The 21139-nt window shown below is 41.6% G+C and overlaps 1 protein-coding gene across 12 annotated transcripts in view; it reads left to right on the forward strand.

Annotated features, from left to right (window-relative positions):
* arid1b (AT-rich interactive domain 1B) overlaps positions 1 to 21139 on the forward strand; it is a 217958-nt gene that overhangs the window by 138716 nt on the left and 58103 nt on the right. For all 12 annotated transcript variants that reach the window (XM_023952008.2, XM_023952011.2, XM_023952010.2 and 9 more), the window contains one exon: positions 2706 to 3009. In XM_023952008.2, the coding sequence (XP_023807776.1) occupies positions 2706 to 3009 (304 nt within the window). The remainder of the gene's footprint in view (positions 1 to 2705; positions 3010 to 21139) is intronic.

The following is a 21139-nucleotide window of genomic DNA, read 5'->3' on the forward strand; positions in this document are numbered from 1 at the left end:
ATAGGCTCTAAAAAAATTAGCGTTACACGTTTTCCCGCCCTAAACTGATTCTGGAAAATCTCACAGCAGCACCAGATTAAATGAAAAGCAATTATTCCCATATAGGTTATAGCAACCTAGCTTGTTCAACCATAGCTTTGGGTGTTTTGAAAAAAACATCGCTATTTTTGGATTACCTTACTGCTTTCTAACCCCAAAAAATGTGGGACTTTCCAAATGCCCGAATTTTAACGCAATTCGGACACATGCTCACATTTTTTTAATGCTGGCTATCTTACGTTACCCATATACCAGAATAAAACCTAATAAATATGAACTTTTTACGAAGACTGTTAATGAATCCACTGTTCAGTTGATGAAAATTTGGATGTTTTATAAAGAATGCATTAAAAAAAAAAATCAAATGACAACTTGTTTTCAAAAGTCATAGTCAAAGTAACTTTATTGTCAATCACTACAATGTTATTACATAGAAATTGAAATTTCGTTTTCTCTTCAGCTTCAGTTTAAACGGGGAGACAGCTTCAATTGCACAATACAACAATAGACAAACTATAAATTGTGGAGGCTATAAATAGTAGAATAAAAAGCATGAATGTAAAAAAATGAGAGATAAAAATAAAGTGACTGTAGTTTAGTTCCTTGTTTAACTTAAATCTTTGCGGCACTGGAGGACTGGTGGAAGGTGCAGTCAATGCTAATGAGGTAGATGATGTGTGTATGTCAGGGTTCAGCAGAGCAGGGGGGCAACGGGGCAACAAGAGGGGTGTGAGGGCAGGGCTGGGAGAGAGTTCAGCTTCCCGTCAGCCTGGAGGAGAAAACTGTTTCTGAGTCTGCTGGTCCTGGCCTGAAGCCTGCTTGTTTTGACGCAATGCATTGTGGTCTATATTCACCAATCTAGTTTTGACGCAATGCATTGTGGTCTATATTCACCAAGCTAGTGAGCATCGTTACATGCTGGGTTTTTTTGCAGAGGCTTCTGGGATATTTCCAAGGTCCTGGATTTTAGAATTGTATAATTGGACACTCCGACAAATTCGCCAATGCTAGAGCATTATGCAATCACCAGTTAGGGAATTCGGCGAGAACCCATGGTTATGCTAATGCTACTGTTAGCATGGCTGTCCCTACTCAATCTTTAACGGCCACACGATCGGTCCTCGCATTCACCGATCCTACGGCACTTCCTCTTTGTCACCGACATTGCGACAGTTAGGATTTGAACTAGATTAACTCCCATAATTTGTACATTTTTTGTGCGTTTGTTGTTTCAAGATCGTAAAACTTGTAAAACAAAATGTCGGTCAAAACCTGAAGTTCAAAGGGTGCAGGCATGTTATCGCTTGGCTCTAAGTGCGGGGTGACCCGATTGGCTGAGACGGTGGAAAGGTGCGGCTGAGGGAGACAAACAGTGAGGGAAAAAAATAAATAAATAAAGCCTCATGTGCTCAGTGGAGCAAAAGGTAGAAAATGCCAGGTGACAGGCTGGCAGGCCAGCTGAGCGGGTGGGGCACACACCGCAGCGTGATGGAAAACAAAGGCATCACAGTTGAGATGGCATTAACCGAAACAAGCAGCAGGCTTGGTCGCTGCCTCACTTGCTTGGTTGCCTGTTCCACAGGTCGCACAAGTTCCGGCTGATGGAAGGGGATGAAGGATGCCTGCCTCTTTTCTTTATTTCCCACCACGATGTGCTGGGGTTGTGAGAAATAGTTTTGGCACTGACAACCTGTCAGACTTGAAACATTAGCATTAAACAGCTAAAACGGACACATTTTGAATAATTTGGATCTATAGTTTGGATTTGCAGTGGCTTGAAAAGTAACGTTATGCATTTTTTAGGGTGTTATGCTGTTGTGCACCAGCATTTTTTTCCCACTGTGGCGGCAACAGACACAGCTGCCTTCAGGTCTCTAAGACAGGATCTGCTGTGACACTGATGTAAGGCTCAGGTGGGAGTGGATCTGAGAGTCAGAGGGTCAAAGCAAAGGCAGGTGGATCAGCTGGCATTCACCCGCAACCCTTCCATCACTTCCCCAAAGCACACACCGGCCAGCGAACCGGGGGTCGCTGATGGGGTAACGTCGCCGCCAATCGCCACGTGCAGCTAAGGCATGGCTCCGTGTGTGAGACATCTGACTGGTGGGCGGCCATCATCTTTTATCTCACCACGTCACATCTGCTCCCCCCTGAATTTAGTCACCACATCCTTTAGTTTCTTCCTGTCGATTTTAGTGGGGATTTCCTGGAATTGTTTTAGGTAAGGGACTATACCTGGGAAGTGCACACGTAAATTAACAGAACTGAAAATGGAAGATTTGTGAACTTGCCCTTGGTCAGAATAAAATCGCATTCAAATTCATTTTTCTGACAGCAGCCTCTGTAGGACCATTTTTTATGAGACGTTTGTGTTCCTCTGCAGCTGACACTATACAGGTATTTTCTCAATGATTTGATGGCCATAGGAAAGTCAGCTTTCATCCATTCATTCAAAGTAAACCTTTCATATTTCTGCATTTCTTGAAGTGTAATTTTTTACAATAATGTTGTTTTAACCACACCGCCATGATTACATAACTTCATGGTCAAAGTGATCTGCTTTGCTTCAGCTTATACTGAAATGTGCCACCTGCTGCACGCCAGCTCTGATGAAATGCTTGGATGATTTCCTAAATGCTCACTGTGAGCCTCTTTTTCTGTTCCAGGATCTGTCTGGCTCGATCGATGACCTTCCCACTGGGATTGAGGGAGGCCTGGGCTCCGCCGCCTGTGCTGGCGGATCCTCCAGCAGCAACAGCAGCTGCAGCCAAGGGGAACAGCCAAACGCAAGTAACCAAGGACAATCCCCCTTTTCCCCCCATGCCTCCCCTCATCTTCAAAGCCAGAGAAGCGGGCCCTCTCCCTCCCCAGTGGTCTCCCCTGCAGGCTCCACACAGTCCCAGCAGTCCAGATCGGGTTCGGGACCCATTTCTCCTGCAAGCGGACCCTCTGCAAACACATCCGCACCAGGTAAGAGTGCTGTTGGATCCTGAACAAGTGTGCAAACATTTTATGTGGTGGAAAACTGATGAGGATGTACCACATAAAAAATACCAATTAATTACTGTATACTGTAGTTCTTCTTTAGTCTTTGTAATATGTACCTGTACAGAGGGGTGCTGCAGGTTTTAGGGTTGTCTGGGTCTGTGTAAGGTCGTAGAGGAGAAAGGCTGCTTCTCAATGGAGCAAAGGTTTTTGATCACCTTTTGGCATATTTAAGGGTGTGACGATAATCGCATCACCACGGTGATGACCAGACTTAAGCCACCTCTTGAGGCCACATAGTTGGGAAGTAGTACAAATGGTTTTGTCGTAGAATCCTCACTGGCGGGAGCTCATTGGGAATCAAACTCTGATTTCCCATGTGCCTGTTCAGCACTTAACCAACTAAGCTTTCCGGCTGCATCTTAAAGGAGTGCAGGTATATCTTGCAGTTTCCTTGAGGCTTGTACAGACACCTCAGTGGTTGTCATGAAAACTGAATGTATGCGTGTCATGCCTGTGGTAATCTTATCGTGAATTATTTATAAGGCTATTGCAAGTTACACACACTGATATGTGTCGTATGGCACGTTGTTAGCCTGTAGGATGTCCAATTCCTCATTTCAGTCAAGCTACATGTAAGGAGTACACACTTATCACATGAACAGCACTAACGGCCCCTTAAGCATTGCGCAGGATTTGGGGGTGGTGAAAAAAAACAAATAAAAAAGGAAAAATCTGTACGACACACCTGCAAGTCACCTACTTCACTCCTACTCACCTTTGCGTGTTGTATGTGTTCACTTCAACTTGTTGCCTGCGCCATGCCCGTAAAAAAATGTGCACGAACTGCTTTAGGGGCTCACAGAGTGGTTTACGATCCTGATATTTGGTGCGAGTCCTCTGCATCCCTCTTTATGTGTTTTGCCTGCATACAGCCGGTATTTAACCATAAAGACAGTTGGGACCAAGGTTTTAATGAACACCGCACAAAAACCGCCTTATAGTTTGATGTGTTCGAATAATCTATAATTTGAACAATTATATTAGAACTATAATGAAGAAACCCATCTGGATCCCCTTGGTCGTGTATGGGTTAGGGTTAGGGTTTACAGTACCCATAGACGAGTCGACTGTGGGTACAACTATTAGAGTCTCTGATGTAGATTGTTTGCCCTGGAGCTCCAATCATGAATTAAGCAGAAATCTTTTTTTTTTTCATCTCTTTGTTATTGTTGCTGTTGCTTACAAATCATAAAGCCCTTTTTTCATGCATGTTACACTAGTGAACTCTGAAAGCCTATCACAGTTATCACACCCATATTCCTGCTTGACCTTTACATTTGTGCTTCTGTTTTCATTTGTTTTTAAATATGTGCATTTAAAGAGGGTTTTAAAAAGGTCACATGGAAGAGCGACCTCAGTAGAGTCTATCAATAAATAAACAAGATTTCTGTGGAGTTTTGCATTGCAGTGGAACTATGTTAGAACAATGTTGCATTGCAGTTGTCAACGAGCAGTTTCCTAAAGTCTGTACCCTGAAAATGCAGGAAAAAAAAGGTTAAATGTTTTGTTTTTGCTTAAAGATTATCCGAAATTGAGGCAAAAATAAAATATTAATAGTTAAAACATAAGTTTGGAACTTTACACTCCAAAAAAAACATGAAATGATGAATGGATGGTGAAGTATTAATTCATTGTTGCTCAAGTCTAAAACAAAAGGTGTTCTGTTTGCTAATCATATTTTTTTCGACATTTATAATTATTTGTACAACCACAACAACATAAAAAACGGCGGTCTTGGCTTAAAGAAATGATAGTACAATGAAGGGTATATAATCCCTGGACAAGTCGTAGTGGGGTGAAGTCTTGGTAGAATATTCATTATGATAAAACCACCCAATCTACCCAATCAGGATAGTGGTATATCCATCCATCTAGTGAGGTCATTTTTTAAATTTTTATGAATTGAAACCATATTCATCTTCAAAATGCTTGCATGTTTGGGACCACTTAAACCCCCTAAAAAAGTTAATCCAGAGACAGACTAGGTAAATGGAAAATTCCTGGGCACAGAAGAGTTCTCATAACCTCCTGTTGGCATGGCAATTGGTATAATTAACATCTACATTGTAGCTGGACAGAGAACCAATGTTATTTTATAGTTCATATCACAGCTGGTATAGATGTTCTTAGGATCAGTGATGAATAAGAAGAAATCAATTGCATACAACAATGTTTGATACTCAGTTGCTCCAAATTGAAACTGGGTGAGCTTCATCCGTTGTTGGTCCTTGGGCAAGACCCTTTGTGCTACTGCTTTACTGGGTCCCCCTGTGCTGGTCCCCAGCCCAGATTAAATACAGGGTTGTGTCAGGAAGGGCATCCGGCGTAAAAAATCTCTGACAAACCACCTGTTCGAATTAGTGAAAGCTTATTCGCTGTAGCAACCCCTGAAGGGATATACTGAAAGGTGACTAACAACACAGCTAGTATAGATGCCTCAGGATCAGTTATAAATAAGGAGACATGATCTGCGTACAACAATGTTTCATATGCATCGCTCCAAGTTGAAAGCCTGGTATATCAGAGTAACTTCGATTGGCCTCTGTTCCATTGTCAGTGCAAAAACAAGTGGGGCTATTGGATAACCCTGAAATGTTATCCTTCCAAGACTGAGTTTTGGTGATCTAACACTGTTCACAAGGACATCTGCTCATGTTAACTGTTCAGTTTGAAATTTTTTATGATATATTTAGAGTTGTGATAAAAGGGGAATTATGAGTATCCACAGAATACAGGTATTGTATTTGTTGTATTTTGTTCATACAAAATTCAGACCCTTATGTGTATTTTTGTTTCATCTTTTTCCCAAACTAGTGTTCTAATTTTGTGTTATACACATTGACGCAACACAACTATCAGAGGGCTCTAGACAGTTGATGTTGATGAAAAATACAGATTTGGGCATTTAAATGCAAACTTTCTATGACTTTCTATATTCAAACTGTAAGACTTTTTTTTTCTCAACTTCAAGTCTCAGTCTAATCTATCCCGATTAGCTCCCCGTCTGCCCGTTTGCAGAGAGGGTGAAGCTGAGAAAACACTGCAACACAAGACCAAACATGTCCATCCTGCATGTCTAGACTTCCATCTGTAATCAGAAAGCAGGGAACTGAGAAATAGCACTTGAAGGCGCCAAGGCTATTGTGGGACTCACTCACATGGGGTTGTGGATTGGATTTTAGAGATTTCTTCTGCCTGATCGAAACAGTAAAGAAACTAGCAGTTTTCCAGCAATCGATGGTATGAATCAGCATTTCTGTACTATACGTCTCTCTGTTGAAACTAAAATTAAAGTCTTAGTCACATGCACCCACACGGGGGTCAGCCCATATAGGTGCTGCAGGTTTTTGGGTTAGTCCGGACCTGTGGAGGGTCATAGAGTAGAGCGTCCACATCTTAAAGGGAGCGCAGGAGTGTCTTTCGGTTCCCTTGTGCCTCATAACGCCCCCTTAAAATGAAAATAGAACGTACCATTATTGCACGTGTGGTAAATGTATCGTGAAGTTTTTGTAAGTGTAATGAAAGTTACACACACTGATGACATTTACTGTTGTACAGTTGTACCTTATGTCACACTCGAGTACATACATCTACATTTATACCTCTATTCACAGAGAGTGACTCACAAAGCGCTTCACAATATTGAAACAGGAAAAAAAAAAAGAGAAATACTTCAAGCTGTTTTAAGCAGGTAAAACCCAATAAGACATACTCAGACATTTTAAAAGACAGGGCTTAAAAAAGAATACCAATTATCGGCCAAAAGTTTTTTTTTTAATTAAATGTTTAACTTGAGTTTTAAATCACTTGATTGAGTACATCTGGTACATAGACAGAGGGAAGCCGTTCCAGAGTCACGCAGCGACTGCCCCAAAGGCGAGTTCTCCCCTAGATTTAAAATGAGTTTTTGGATCACATAAAAGATTCTGATCAGTTCACCTAAAAGAACGTACAGGAGTGCAGGTTGATTGATTGATTGATTTTATTTTATTTAAGTGTCATGCACTAATGTGCCCAGCCCGCACGGGCTTATATGACACTGAAAGACAAAGTACAGAAAAAATATAGAAACATGCCCATCACAAAAATACAATAACCTACCTAGTCAGAGGTAGTTAAAAGGTCAAAAATATAGTTAGTGGTCTGTCTGTGCGAGGTTATAAATAATAGCAGAGGGGTGACACAAGTTCCCTTATTGGTTCCAGTTAAAAGCTTGCTGCAGAGCTTTGGACAAATTGGAGATGTTTAAGAGACTGTTAAAACAAGTGAAAAGAGAGTTACAGTAATCTAAGCAAGACGAGCTAAAAGCATGGATAATCAGCTCAAGGTCAGATCAGGATAAAATTGTTTTTAGTTTAGCCACATTCCCCAGGTGATAAAAACAATGTTTTACTTGGAGCTTCAAATGAGAGTCAGGAGACATGGATTTGTAGAACAAAGTTCCTAAGACTAGACTGGACAGAAAAATAAAGCTGAATGTCATCAGCATATAAATGATATGAAATGTGACTAAATTTGCAGATGAGTCTCCCAAGAGGGATTGTACAGAGAATGAATAATATGGGGCCCAGAACAGAACCTTGGGGAACACCACTAGTATTACTACATTATAGGTTCTACTGCTAAAGTTGGAGGCAAAGTAGCTACTGACTGACTCCAACATAGTCCTAATGAAAATGCTCAATCATAAAATTGTGAGCTAATATATCAAATGCAGATTTCAGGGCTAAAAGAATGAGAACATTATACTGACCAGAATCTGCAGCTGTGAGCACATCGTTAGAAAAAGATTGCACAATTATGCATCGTTCCATCGCCCTACAAGTTCATTGACCGGCCTGAGATTTGATATTGTGTGTTATGCCCATTTTTTGCCTGTAGTAGCCCATATCCACCCATAGGGGTACAAGATCCTGCAGAAATCATAGAGCGGATCTCTCCTGAGGCCACAGCATGTTACCGTTTCGATTGGCATCATAAACTCTTTAATGCGTGTGACCTCCATGGCATCCATCCACCTGTTTTCCCGGGTGAGGGCCTGATTGAGCCCCTCTCTCTTCATGTGGTAGACCTACTAGTCACTCTCACAAGCCGCAACAAGGGCATCTTGAGTGAAAACCTAACTCCTCCTCCTCCTCTCCTCCGCCTCCTCTTAGCTAGTTACTGGAGTGATTGACGCTAATGAAAAACTGGGACAGTGCGGTGTTGTTGTTTTTTCAAGCTCTTGTGCCAAGAATCACGAGGAGAATCTGGAATGAGGCGGCAAATACGGGGGAGCGAAACCGATGGCGGGGACATTATTAATAAGATCATATTCAAAAATATTCCTTGTGCCAAACAAGTGGTGATAAAGCATGGAGCAGAGAGGAACATCTGGCATGCTTCAGCGTTTGTACTACATTCAGTTTGAATTAGATCAAGGCGCAGCCTGAGACGCGGGGAGAATTAATGCGGTTAGCACACATCTGATTACTAATGCCGTGCTCTGCAGCACTTCATCACAACTTAGGACACTTTGGTTTATTTTGTCCCTTCACTTTAGTGCACTGCAATGATGAGAGACATGGATGTGCATGCTGCATTTTTTTGTGTATTTATTGTGTTAATATTCACTTATATGTCATCTGAGTGAAATCAAAGTAACAATATTAGTTTATTTTATCAGTTGGAAAAAAGAATTGAGCATAAGTCACAGAAAGGAAGAGTTCACTGACTTATGACTGCTTTCTGATCCATTTACGCTGCTTTTTAGGGAGGAAGAAATCCAAATCACAGGCTTTTGAAAATTGGTTTTGCTGCTTCAATGTTGGCAAAATTGATCTGAATTGGTGCTTTAGACCAGTGTTTTTCAACCTTTCTTGAGCCACGGCACACTTTAACCCTGACAAAAATCCCGCGGCACACCAGCATCCAAAAAAAAAAAAAAAAAGGAGAAATTCATGGTCTGTATTGATCGACCCCCCCCCCCCCCCCCCGCGAAATCTCAAGTGGATTTTTGTGATAATTGTGGCAGAAAAAGCAGGAAGTTGCGGCTGTTTTTTTCTAAGAGATGAACCACCAGCTAAAGACGAGCTTTAGATGCTATTTTTGTTAGAACTGAGCGACTTTATCAGCAGAATTAAGAACAAGGAAGTGAAGACTTTAGCCACTTCTGATTGGTCAGACTGATGACATGTGATTAAGCCTTCAAGAATGATTGGCGGAGACAGTTAAAGGGGCGGGACTTTTCCTTACACAGTTATAGCTGCAGCTAAATCGCGGCACCGTGATTCTTATCAAAATGTCTTTAATAGAATTAAATAAACACAAAGAAAAAGTCATTTTAAGATCTTTTATATTCCTAACTACTCAGTGTTTTATCAGGGCCTGTTTGGATGAACACAGAGCTGAAATCCTGGAGATGGAAAATGTTTTTAGATCAGTGAATGAGGGCAATTTCTCCACGGCGCACTTGACCATCTCCCACGGCACACTAGTGTGCCGTGGGAGATGGTTGAAGCACACTGGTTGAAAAACACTGCTTTAGACAACTAGAAACGTTGTAAATCAGCTTTTGATCTATTGTCAAAGTGTTCCAAGTGGTCTTTTAACCCTTGTGCTATCTTAGATGACCCCACCCTTGCATTAATGTGTTCTCCCTACCATGACAAAGGTGGATAAAGGTGGAAAGATTTCATGTAATCCATGGACACCAGTGAGGTTTACAAATCATTGAAGAAAAAAGGTTCAGCGCACTGTCTAGTGCGGGGGTCGGCAACCCAGAATGTCGAAAGAGCCAAATTGGATGAAAAAAAACAAAAACAAATATGTCTGGAGCTGCAAAATATTAAAAGCCCTAATTAAGCCTTATAATGAAGACAACACATGCAATATGTATCTATATTAGTTATATTAGCCTACTATCAAAATGACTAAGTTCCTACAAATACATAATGAGCATTAACGATTAAATGTTTATTTGCCCTGCAGTGCATTCTGCGGAGAACGACGCGTCACGTGACTGCTCTGTTGTGCAAGTTTAACTTCATTAAAATATCAATGAATTATGTTTCATTGCTTTGATAAATTCAAAGAAATGTAATAAAGAAATCCGATTTTTGATGTCATTTTTATTTTGAGGATTCGAACAAAAAACAATAAAATGGAACGTGCGTGACGAGCCCCTCTCTGGGAACTAAACAGAGTGCAATAAAACGCAGCCTGCGTTTATAAAAAATAAAATAGCCTTTTGAAAAGGTAAAGCATATAAAATCAAATTAATACAGTTTAGTTTGATTTCTGTGCAAATGCCAAGCAAGTCAGTGCAAGGGTAAAATGCAGCATCCTCTTCTCTTCTTCGCTGTACATCTCTGGCAAAGACAGCCAGTAAGCCTTTCATTCAGCTCGTTCAGGTGGCTTGTCACAGTCATATCCACTTAAAAGTGCAGGTTTTCGAGCCAATCTTCCAGTTGCGGGTGGTTCAGGTCTTTGCTTTTCAGGAATGTTTTCATGTGTTCTAAACAGACGACAAAGTGGCCCAAAACGTCACCCCTGGACAGCCATCGGACTTTGATGTGTAGCAGGAGATCAGAATATTCGCTTTCAACTTCATCAAGCAATGCACGGAACTGACGGTGGTTCGATTTACATCAGCCACCTGCTTAGCGGTCTGCTAAAAGTGAAAAAAAATAAAGCCCTGCTGGTCAAAATTGTAGAAACTTGTCATTTTCTAGGACATAGTTCTTAAGAAATTCCCCTCAGAGTTTTGGGCGTGACCATCGTTGTGGAGCAACCCTGCCCCCACTTCCCTTTTTTTTTTGCTGAGAGCTCCTGGTTAACATGCTTTCCTGTTAGCTTACTGCCCCTCACATCCTCAACCTAACATTATCGGTGCAACAAAAACTATGAGCAACATTGGAGCTATCCAGCCGTACAGTTTTCAACCAAATATCCGTTCAGACCAGTGAAACAAAGACAAACACGGATCTTTTGTCTACAAGTGGATGCAAGAACTTGTGGCCCGCCAGTGTATTTTCAATGTCACCATTACAATGGTTTATAAATTAAAGCAAAGATTTTTGCTTTGGGTGGCAGCTGGCCCCCTCATACCCCCTGTATTTCCACCCCTGGTCCTCCATTATCAGAAAAAGGCCACAAGAACATGTTAAAAAGACATTTTTTATTGGATTGGGTCTTTAAGTTATAACTGTACTTGTCTCAGTATGATGTATGGAAAGTTTGAAAGTTGTTAAAAGACAATATCGTAAAAATTGACCTGTTAGGCACAAATGTGGGGGTTAAATGTTAAGTGTGTTTGACAGCTTTGTGACAATAGAAAAAGCTGAATTAGTGAAATAGGACAGAGAAAGTGGAGTGCCATTAAAGCGCTCACACCTGCATGTTTGTGTGTCAGCCTGCCATCAGCGGCCCACGGATGAGCGCGCACGTTCCAATTTCATTATGTCATCCTCTCACCTGGCTGTCAAACAGAAGGAAGTTTGAGAATGCAGAACCCACTTGTGTGTAAAAAAATAAAAAATACAAAAAGCATTTTGCATTTTGTTGTTGGGATAATTGTCCCAGTGTGTTTGGTCAAATGGATGAGCGACAGCGTGTGAGGGAGGCTTTGATAGAGTCAGACAGCCAGGGTGTTAAAGAGAGGTATGCTGACAGATTGCCAGCCTATCATACACCTATGCACTCTCACAAATCTATCTTGTCAGAGCGCCGCGGCAAGCCTGTGATCCCCCCCCCCACTCCTTACTCTCCCCCTCCCCCTGTCTGTCTCTCCATGAAGCAAATCCAATACACTGTAACATTATCTGGGCCTCGCCTTGCTATTTGGATTCTCTCCCGGAACCAGAAAGGCACACGCGGGGCCAAATTGATTTTCCTGTTGCGCTAGATTTGTGACAGTTGAGCAGAAATCACATTGCTCAACTGCCAACCCCCCTCCTCTAACTCTTGTGTGCACATACAAGAAAAAAAAAACAAAAATGGAGCACACACGCTCCGTCAGTGTCTGTGGCTTCATCCTCGGAATGTTTTCCCCCTTCCGTGAGATATCAGGGAGAGATTTGTCTTTCATTCGGATGGATGGTTTGGCTGGATTGGAAGCAACTGCAGTCATCTGTCCAGTTAAGGAGCCCGAAAAAAGTTAACATTAGCACCGACAGAATGATGAGGGGGGAAAAAAATAGCTTGTATGTTTTCAGCTGTAATTCTGTGTACTTACAGGATGTTTGGTGCCGATAACAGTGTTTGGTTAGAGTTTGCACATATGCTGGTTTGACGAGCTGTCTCCTGGTACAGCCTGTCACTGCAGAGCCACTCTCTGTCAGCCTTAGTAGGACTGTCGCTTCCCCAAAAATGAGCTGAAGACATACCCATTACCAGGCTCAACCTGATGCATATTACATCCAACTTCACACGAGCTCAGTGCAGAAACTCAGCTGTCATCGGCTCCAGGCGCTCTAACAGATAACGTGGCAAAGGGAAGACATTTCAGCAAAAATTTTGCTCATGGAGAATATTGTACTTCTAATCCCTTAGCACAAAACAAAAACTTCCTAGCATGAATTCACCTTCTTTTGTTCTAACAAGCATCTCTCAGCTGTTCATTTTACACAGTACAAAGCCCACTACGTCCAAGAATTGACAGAAAATTCATTTTTTTAAATAAAGATGTTTTTAGACCTTTTGAAGAAATCCCCGAAAATTGTTTTTGACATATAGATAAGTCAACCAGGATTTTTTGGGTGAATTGGGTGAAGTTTTTCCTCATAACAAGTTTAAGATGCAAAAATATTAACATTATAACAAATTATCAATAAATGTTGCGTTAGGTCTATCCAGCAAGTACTGTTATAATAATAATAAAGTAATAGATAAGTTATTTTAACTTTAAAGGTTTGAAAATTAGAAAAACTTTTCCCGCCAAAAGTGTTTTTGAAATTTCACGAAACCATCAATTTTAAAATGAGCTGAAAAAAACCTCTTTACTGCCCCTAGTGGACTGATGATAAACTACAGGGCAAAAAACATGGACCAAGTTATACAGTGGGGCAAACACAACGCTGAAGTTGGCTTCTGATTCGCACTAAAGGAACATTCCACTGCATTTTTCGCACTAAGATCACCTAAAACCAGGTCCTCTTCAATAACCACATGACCTGGACTGCTCAAACCTGGATAAAATTATGATTTAGATAGTAAAGAACACATTAAACACAGTTTCTGATTTGTGAAACCATCCGAGCAGGAAGTTGAAACCTTTATTTGATTTCTCAAAATGAGGATGGGAGAGATACGATCGATGGAGGAGAGAAGATAAATGAACAACAGAGAAAGAGATGAGTGAACCTGAAATGGGAAGAGATAACCATTAAAATGTCAGGGTCCAAAAAGAGAGAGGTTATCTTACAAGTTGGTTTGGTCACGTTTACTTTATGATAGGTTTTTGTTTTTGTGGCTTTCCTGTTTCACAAATCAGAAACTGTGTTTAATATATTATTTAGTATCTAATGCATAATTTTATCCAGGTTTGAGCAGTCCAGGTCCTGTGGTTTTTGAACAGGACCTGATCTAAGGTGGACTCAGCGCATAAAATGCAAAAACAATCATCCTATTTCACATTTTCACAAATTAGAGAAAAGTTTCACAAATCAGAAACCATGTTTAATGTGTTCTTTACTATCTAAATCATAATTTAATCCAGGTTTGAGCAGTCCAGGCCCTGTGGTTCTTGAACAGGACCTGGTTCTAGGTGATCTTAGTGCAAAAAATGCAGTGGAATGTTCCTTTAGTGCCCTCGCGAATCGGCAGCTGGGTATTGGAAACCAACTTCAGCATCGTGGGGCAAACAAGTATTTAGTCAGCCGCCAATATTGCAAGTTCTCCCACTTAAAAAGATGAGAGAGGCCTGTAATTTTATCATAGGTATACCTCAACTATGAGAGACATGTGAAAAAGAATCCAGAAAATCACATTGTCTGATTTTTTTTTCACAGTGTGGCATGATCTTTAACATTTTAAGCTTATCAGTGCTGCTTAATGATCAAATCCTGTCTTTACCTGAAGGTAACGTTAGCTCTGGCATATAAGAATTTTTTTTTTGGAAAGTTCATGGTAAATTGGCATAAGAATTGCTTAAAAATATTAAATTAGTGGGTAAATTGAATGCAGTGTTCAAAGCAATGATGTGGTTTTGTGCTATGAGTCATAACTAAAGAAGTAAGAGAAAATAAAAATAAAAGACTCAGTTCAAATTGATATTTTTGTTTTACCTTAGTTTTTCTTTTCTTTTTTTGTGTTCCTACAAGTCTTAAAAGACAAACTGCTTTGTTTTTTTATGCCTTGTGGCACAACTAATTGACACCAAGCTCTTCCTCGCTTTTCTTCAGCTTTGTTTACTTAGTCAGCATTAGAAAATCAAAGCTAGTCTTGATTTTTTTAGCTCTTTTTTTCTTTCCCTTCAAAGTCCTCTGAGGTCCAGTTATTGTTGCCTGTTTGCTCCCTTTTGCCCCTTTCCGTTTATCTTCTGTTTCTCCTTTTTTTTACTTGCACCTAGTTTTTATTCTTCTCTATTAGGGTGATTGGAAGTTGCAGACAAGAGCTCCAGAGAGTTTGAGCTGCTTTTTCTGCTTTCCGCTTCAAGCGCTTCCAGGGCTGAGAAGGACACAGAGGGGTCAGGGCAAGTGGAAGAGGATAGAAGGTTATGGGAGAGAGCACCAGATTTGGTTTGTTTGGTAGCTAAAGGGTCTTTCCTTAAACAAATCTCCTCTTAAACAGTTTTATAAATTTGCTCTCTTTACATCTTGTTCCAGCTTGCCCTGTAGGGCTCTAATGATTCGTAAAAACAAAACAAACCTTCATCCCTGTTATCCTGAAAACCACAAAAATGCTGCTCTTCTACCACGCTAGGGTCAAAGATCAAGGCAGGGGCGTCCAAACTTTTTGCAAACAGGACCAAATTTGGTTAGGAGAAAATGTGTGAAGGCCTGCATTCTTTGAGCCTAAATAATACTTTAAATGCAAATTAATTATTTTACAAACATGCTTTTTGTAATGGGATACTTGCTGTAAGATTTACATTTAAAGACCAGAAATAAAATTAAGATTAAGACTGGAGAAAACCTGTTGTCAACATGAAATCTGGATTCATATAAAATGTCACGTATTATGAAAAACAAACACTTTAAATTTAAATCATGTGAACAGAAAAATAACGGTTATAATTATTAAAGTTACGGTGGTTTTGATTGTTAGCTACTGTACCTTAATGAGGTTAACCTAACCCTTAGAAATCTTTGAGAGTCTGTAGCTACAGGTTGCTGCCGCAGGTTAACAACAACTTATAGCTGTACGCTAGTGCAGCCACCAGCACTAGCGTATAAGTGCTGGGGGCTGCACACTACCAATTTTACGACAGGAGTTTGCGAAATCTGACTGCTGGTGGCATTTGGCCCCAAGGTGGACTTTGGACATGCCTGCCCTATAGGATCCTAAGGCCGAATCGCTTTCCTACCTGTACGTTTGTCCCTCCTAGCAGACAGATATGAAAAAATAGTGTTTTCAAATTCGGAGGTTACTACGACTTGATGGCGTCATCAATAGTTGCCGGTCATCTACGTTAGTGCGTAGCTACCAGTATTCAGAAAATACATAACATCAGTTTTATAATTTGAAAAAGTCATGCTAAAACAAAAACTCAGTACTTATATTCCAATGTGAATTTCAGAATTCACCCACGTGGAGAAATGCGTTCCTCCTTGGCGCCACAATGTGATGCAGAACACTCTACTGGCGGAGCGATAGCCAGCCCTAAGTAGCTACGGCTCCTCCCTAAAATACACTTTTGGACACCACTACAGCTTCAAATGCTCCTACAGTTGGGGCAATAGAGGGGAGCAGGACGGGTAGGGCAGCAATTTGGATTCGGCCCCTTCCGTAAAAGGGCCACCATTTAGCGAAGAAGGACTTCTCGACAGCGAACACAACTGTTAAAAGGAGTGCCACGGGGGTGCCACAGTGAAACTTGAATTTTTCCTCAGCTTCTGGTAAAAGTTAGATGCAAAAAAAATAAAAATAAAGCAGCGGTTTGGGTTTGGTGTTTTATGTGTGTTTTGCAGCACTGGGTGAGTTTTCTTGTCACACCACTCCCTAAGAGGCTGCGTGGTAGGAACACTGCCTCTGGCTGTCCCTGCCCCCCCTCCCCCTCCTTCTTTCCCTCCATTCCCTCATTATTTTTATCATGCTCGCGCTCTCCTATGTTCCTCCTTGTCTCTCACGTTCCCTCGCCGCCTCGCTCTCCTCCCCATCTCTGTTTGCATCTGCTTTCGGCGCTCAGAGCGTAACTGTGGTACAGGCCTCCCACAGAGGAAGAAGCCAGAGTTTTTCCATCCTTTTCTCCCTTACCGTCATCTGTTTTCTCCTCTCCTCACATTCTTGCGTCTCGCCTCGGCGCCTGATTGTGTGTGAAGTGAAACATCAAAATGCCCAGACATTATGTTCACAAAGCACGCTGTCAGCCAAAATGGGGGGAGGAACCTTCTTACTGCGTTAGCCATTTAGTATAAAAAAAAACTACATTCTAAATCTGTCTGACTGGTAAAGCCTAACCTGAGCACAGTGGGCAATTATTTCCCTCCCCAGCACCTATTTCCTAGCTTTCTTTTGCTTCATTGCTCCCCCTCCGTCTTTTTTTTAGCTTAAGCTGCAGTTTTGGCTTACTTACAGTTGCTACTCAGCGTTGGAAGTAATGAGGATCTTGGGAGAGCGCTTGTTTTGCGAGCCACTGCAGGCCTCTGTTTGTCCCCCACAGGGAGAGTTAACAGGCATTAGCCCCCGGCTTGGAGAGGCATTGACTCGCACCCATTGAGATCTAAACCGCTATTATTGGAGCCTGCTGTTTATCTGCCTCTTCCCCCTAAAGACACCTCAAATTGGGGGTATTACCTTGGCGTGTGTGTTTGTTGAGTGGTGCAGGTGTGAGCGCGTTTTTTTATGGCCTAAGGGTTGTATAAGGAGATGGTGCTGAAGCAGCCCTTTCTCTGTCTTCCATGCCAGTCTATTAGAGCTCGCCACACTCGCCTCACTTTATCCAAAATGGTCTTCTCTGCTCCAGGGGATCTCCTTTGGTGAGAAATGCTTAGAAAGTGTTAGTGCTCAGTCAGGCAAGGAAAAAAAAAAAGTTTTTTCTGCGCATAAACAAAACACTCACCAGCCACTTTATTAGGTTCTTGTAGCGGGTTGGACCCCCCTTTTGCCTTCAGGACTGCCTTCATCCATAGTAGCATAAAATACAACAAGGTATTGGAAACATTCCTCAGACAGTTTGGTCCAGGTTGACATGATAGCATCACACAGTTGATGTAAATTTGTCGGCTGTACATCCATGATGCCGATTTCCCGTACCCACATCCCAAAGGGGCTCTATTGGGTTGAGGTCTGGTGACGGTGGAGGCCATCTTAGTCCAGTGAACTCAATGCCTGCCTGTACATGTTCAAAATGTCTTTGATCTGATCAAAGATCGGATTAGAATTCAACTGTTTACATAGAAAAAAAATGTATCTGATTAGAACAAACGTTTACATCTGTCACACGTTCAATCAGAATAAATCATTTTGACATGCGCAGAACTATCTAAAGTACCGGAAACGGCCATAGAAGAAGAAGTAGCGGAGTTTTGTTGAGGATGAGTTAGGGTTATGGGTATGGTCAAGCTAATATGGGCAACCGATAACAACATTTACTTCAAATATGTGCAGGCAATGTGCACCTTGGTAAATTCGTTTTAACAGCATAGACCAGGGGTCGGGAACCTTTTTTGCCGAGAGAGTCATAAACGCCAAATATTTTTAAATTTAATTTTGAAAGAGCCATACATTAATGTAGTGTCCCTTTACCACACTGAGGCACGTAGACTTAACCTCTTTTAAGGTTATTTATTCTGGTTACTGCAGACCACAACAAACGTCGTACAATTAATTCAGCAACTCCTGAATCTCTCCCGCCGAGACGAGAGCGCTTCTCCCAACTTTATATTCACCTGCTCCCGCTCCAGCCCTCCCATTTCCCTTATTCGGCCCATAGCTGAACCCCATTGGTCCAAATTACCTAACAACAGGCTGAGTGACAGAACTGAGGGCCAATCAGATCTCTGCTTGATGCGTTCAGCGAACTCCAGAACTTTTAACGCGGCCCAACAGCTCAGTCCGCGACAATATGTTTAAAACTAAATATACAAGTGAATGAGTGCATTTGATGTAATTTCAACATTTTTAAAGTACAATAAGTCTGTGGATTCTTTTTAATAACATTTTTATGCTGTTGCTAATAAATGATGAGTATTTCTCGTGGTAGTTTTGCTGATTGTCTAGTCTGGTTGATAAGTGGTGAGTTTCTGCTTCATGCAGGCGTTGAGACTTTAAACGTGATCTTAGGTCTGAATGTTCTGTAGATGTGACAGACTGCTCACATGCAGACGCGGAGCCAAACACACACTCACATGCTGCAGTGAGTGACAGGCAGCGGGTTTTACGTTTTTACAATCCCTGCGCGATTCACCTGCTGCCTGTCCCCACAACACCTCAGCCCCACCCTCTGCTTTCTCCCTCACACATCCCGTCCCCGCAACTGCGCGCTCTTTCTCAAAGACGGGAGCGCGCAGTTTTAGGCACGTCAATTCACAGGTTTCCGGGTGGTACAAACTCTGTGAAATAATAGATAATAGTAAAGTGACAGTGCTGGTGCAGATTTCTCTCTCTAAGCACCGCTCTAATGAAAAAAAAAGTATAATTAAAGATTTGTTTGCGAGCCACATGTGACCATCAAAAGAGCCATATATGGCTCGTGAGCCATAGGTTCCCGACCCCTGGCATAGACCTTTTATTTTTTCTGGACGTGATTGGTAGCACAAATTCTCATGATTGTCTTCAAGGTTTAACAGGAATGCTCGGAGCGTCTTTCCGCATTCAAACACCGCCAACGGTGTTCTAACACTATCCCGAAGTCACTCCTCTGCTCGGAGACACGGCTCTCCTGTGTCCAGCAGCCGGCCGGTCCTGTTTGTGCTCCAAAGGCTGATCCGGAGCCCACACCGTCTCCACATGACGGAAAAGGCAGCACACAATCAAAATAAATTGTTAACTCGCACTACAATCGGATTCACACTCGGCACAAACCCACCTATCTTGATCGGAAGGACATTTTGATCCCAATAAGTCTGATAGGGTATTCTAAATGGTTTGTTTACATGACAAATTTTTAGACTGATCAGGTTTTTATTCCAATTACTCCATGTAAACGCAGCAAGTTTCGTGTTGAAGAAACCCGTCTGACATGATTCCGGCTTGTTTTTTTATATGTTTCTACATTTTGTTTTACCTCTGAAACACCTTGTGACTTCTGTTCTGTGAAAGGTGCTCTATAAATAAAACGTACTTACTTATGACACAGCGCCTTATCCTGCTGGAAGTAGCCATCAGAAAATGGTACACTGTGGTCATGAATGGTTTGAGATGGTCAACAACAATACTCTGGCAGGTTGTGGTGTTGCAACCATGCTCAATTGGTACTAAGAGGCCCAAAATGTGCCAAGAAAATATCCCCCACACCATCACTTCCCCACCAACAGCCTGAACCGTTGATACAAGGTAGGATGAATCCATGCTTTCATGTTGTTGACAACAAATTCTGACCCTTCTGACTCATCAGACCAGGCAACTTTTCTCCAATTTTCTATCGTCCAGCCTGAGCCTGAGTGAATTCTAGCCTCAGTTTCCTGTTTTTAGCTGACAGGAGTGGCACCCAGTGTGATCTTCTGCTGCTGTAGCCCATCTGCCTCAAGGTTGTTGTTCAGAGATGCTCTTCTGCAGACCGAGGTTGTAACCAGTGGTCGTTTGAGTTACTGTCGCCTTTCTATCAGCTTGAACCAGTCTGGCCATTCTCCTCTGAACTCTGGCATCAACAAGGTATTTCCGCCCAAAAAACTGCTGCTCACTGGATATTTTCTTTTTCGACCATTCTCTGTAAACCCTGTAGATGGTTGTGGGGGAAAATCCCAGTAGATCAGCAGTTTCTAAAGTAGCCGTCTTTCACCAACAATCATGTCATGTTCAAAGTCACTTCAATGGCCTTTCTTCTTCATTCTGATGCTCAGTTTGAGCAGATCGTCTTGACCATATCTACATGCCTACATGCATTGAGTTGCTGCCACGTGATTGGCTGATTAGAAATTTGCTTTAACGAGCAGTTGGACGGGTGCATTTCTTTTCTTAGGTGCCTCACATTTGATGAACTTTTAAGCTGAATATAAGCCTGACTTTTATCCATTATTGTCATGCTTTCAGATACACACGCACCTTTGCACACTTTCTATTAGCCAGCGCATGAAACAAAACTGAAATATGGCCACGAGTGTTCTCCCTCAGCTTTGAACTTCTCCCGCATTTGCGTTTGAAACCGTGATGGAGAAAGAAAGAAAAAAGCTTCAAAGACCTCGTTCCGCGTCTTCAAAGCAAACTCTGGTTTGCATGGTCGGTCCTCGTGCAGGAGAATCAGAAAGTGTGCATCAGGTTTTTAGCGAGATCTCCAAAAACCTCAACAATCTCCACATACTTTTCAGCTCTGCTGACTCTTAATGTGAAGAAAAGAGTAAAAAATGAGCATGGGTCGTGAGTGACTTTTATCAACGAGAAAATTGCTGTCATTTGACTCTTAAATTGTGTTTAGAAAAGCATTTTTGCTGCATATTTATGTATTTTAAGCCTCTTCACCCTTTTTTTTTAGAACAGCATAAATACATAGGATCATTGCATACGCTTTCTTATAGGTGGGAAGTGCAGACCAAAAAAACAAGTGATATCCAAGAACAAACAACTAATTAAAAAACATTTCCTGTTATTTGCAAAAGCCAATTAAAAATACAAATCATCTTCACCTTTGATCCCTGTTGTTTTTTCTAATGAATCTGCCATGCTTGAATATGAATGACAGGCCTTGTTTGTCACTTCTTTGTGCATGTTTGGATTGTTTATGTGAGCGTCTGCTTTATTAAGAAGGTGTAAATTG

Source organism: Oryzias latipes, chromosome 22 (assembly GCF_053564925.1).
Source record: "Oryzias latipes strain Hd-rR chromosome 22, Olatipes_Hd-rR_3.1".
Taxonomy (NCBI): Eukaryota; Metazoa; Chordata; class Actinopteri; order Beloniformes; family Adrianichthyidae; genus Oryzias; species Oryzias latipes.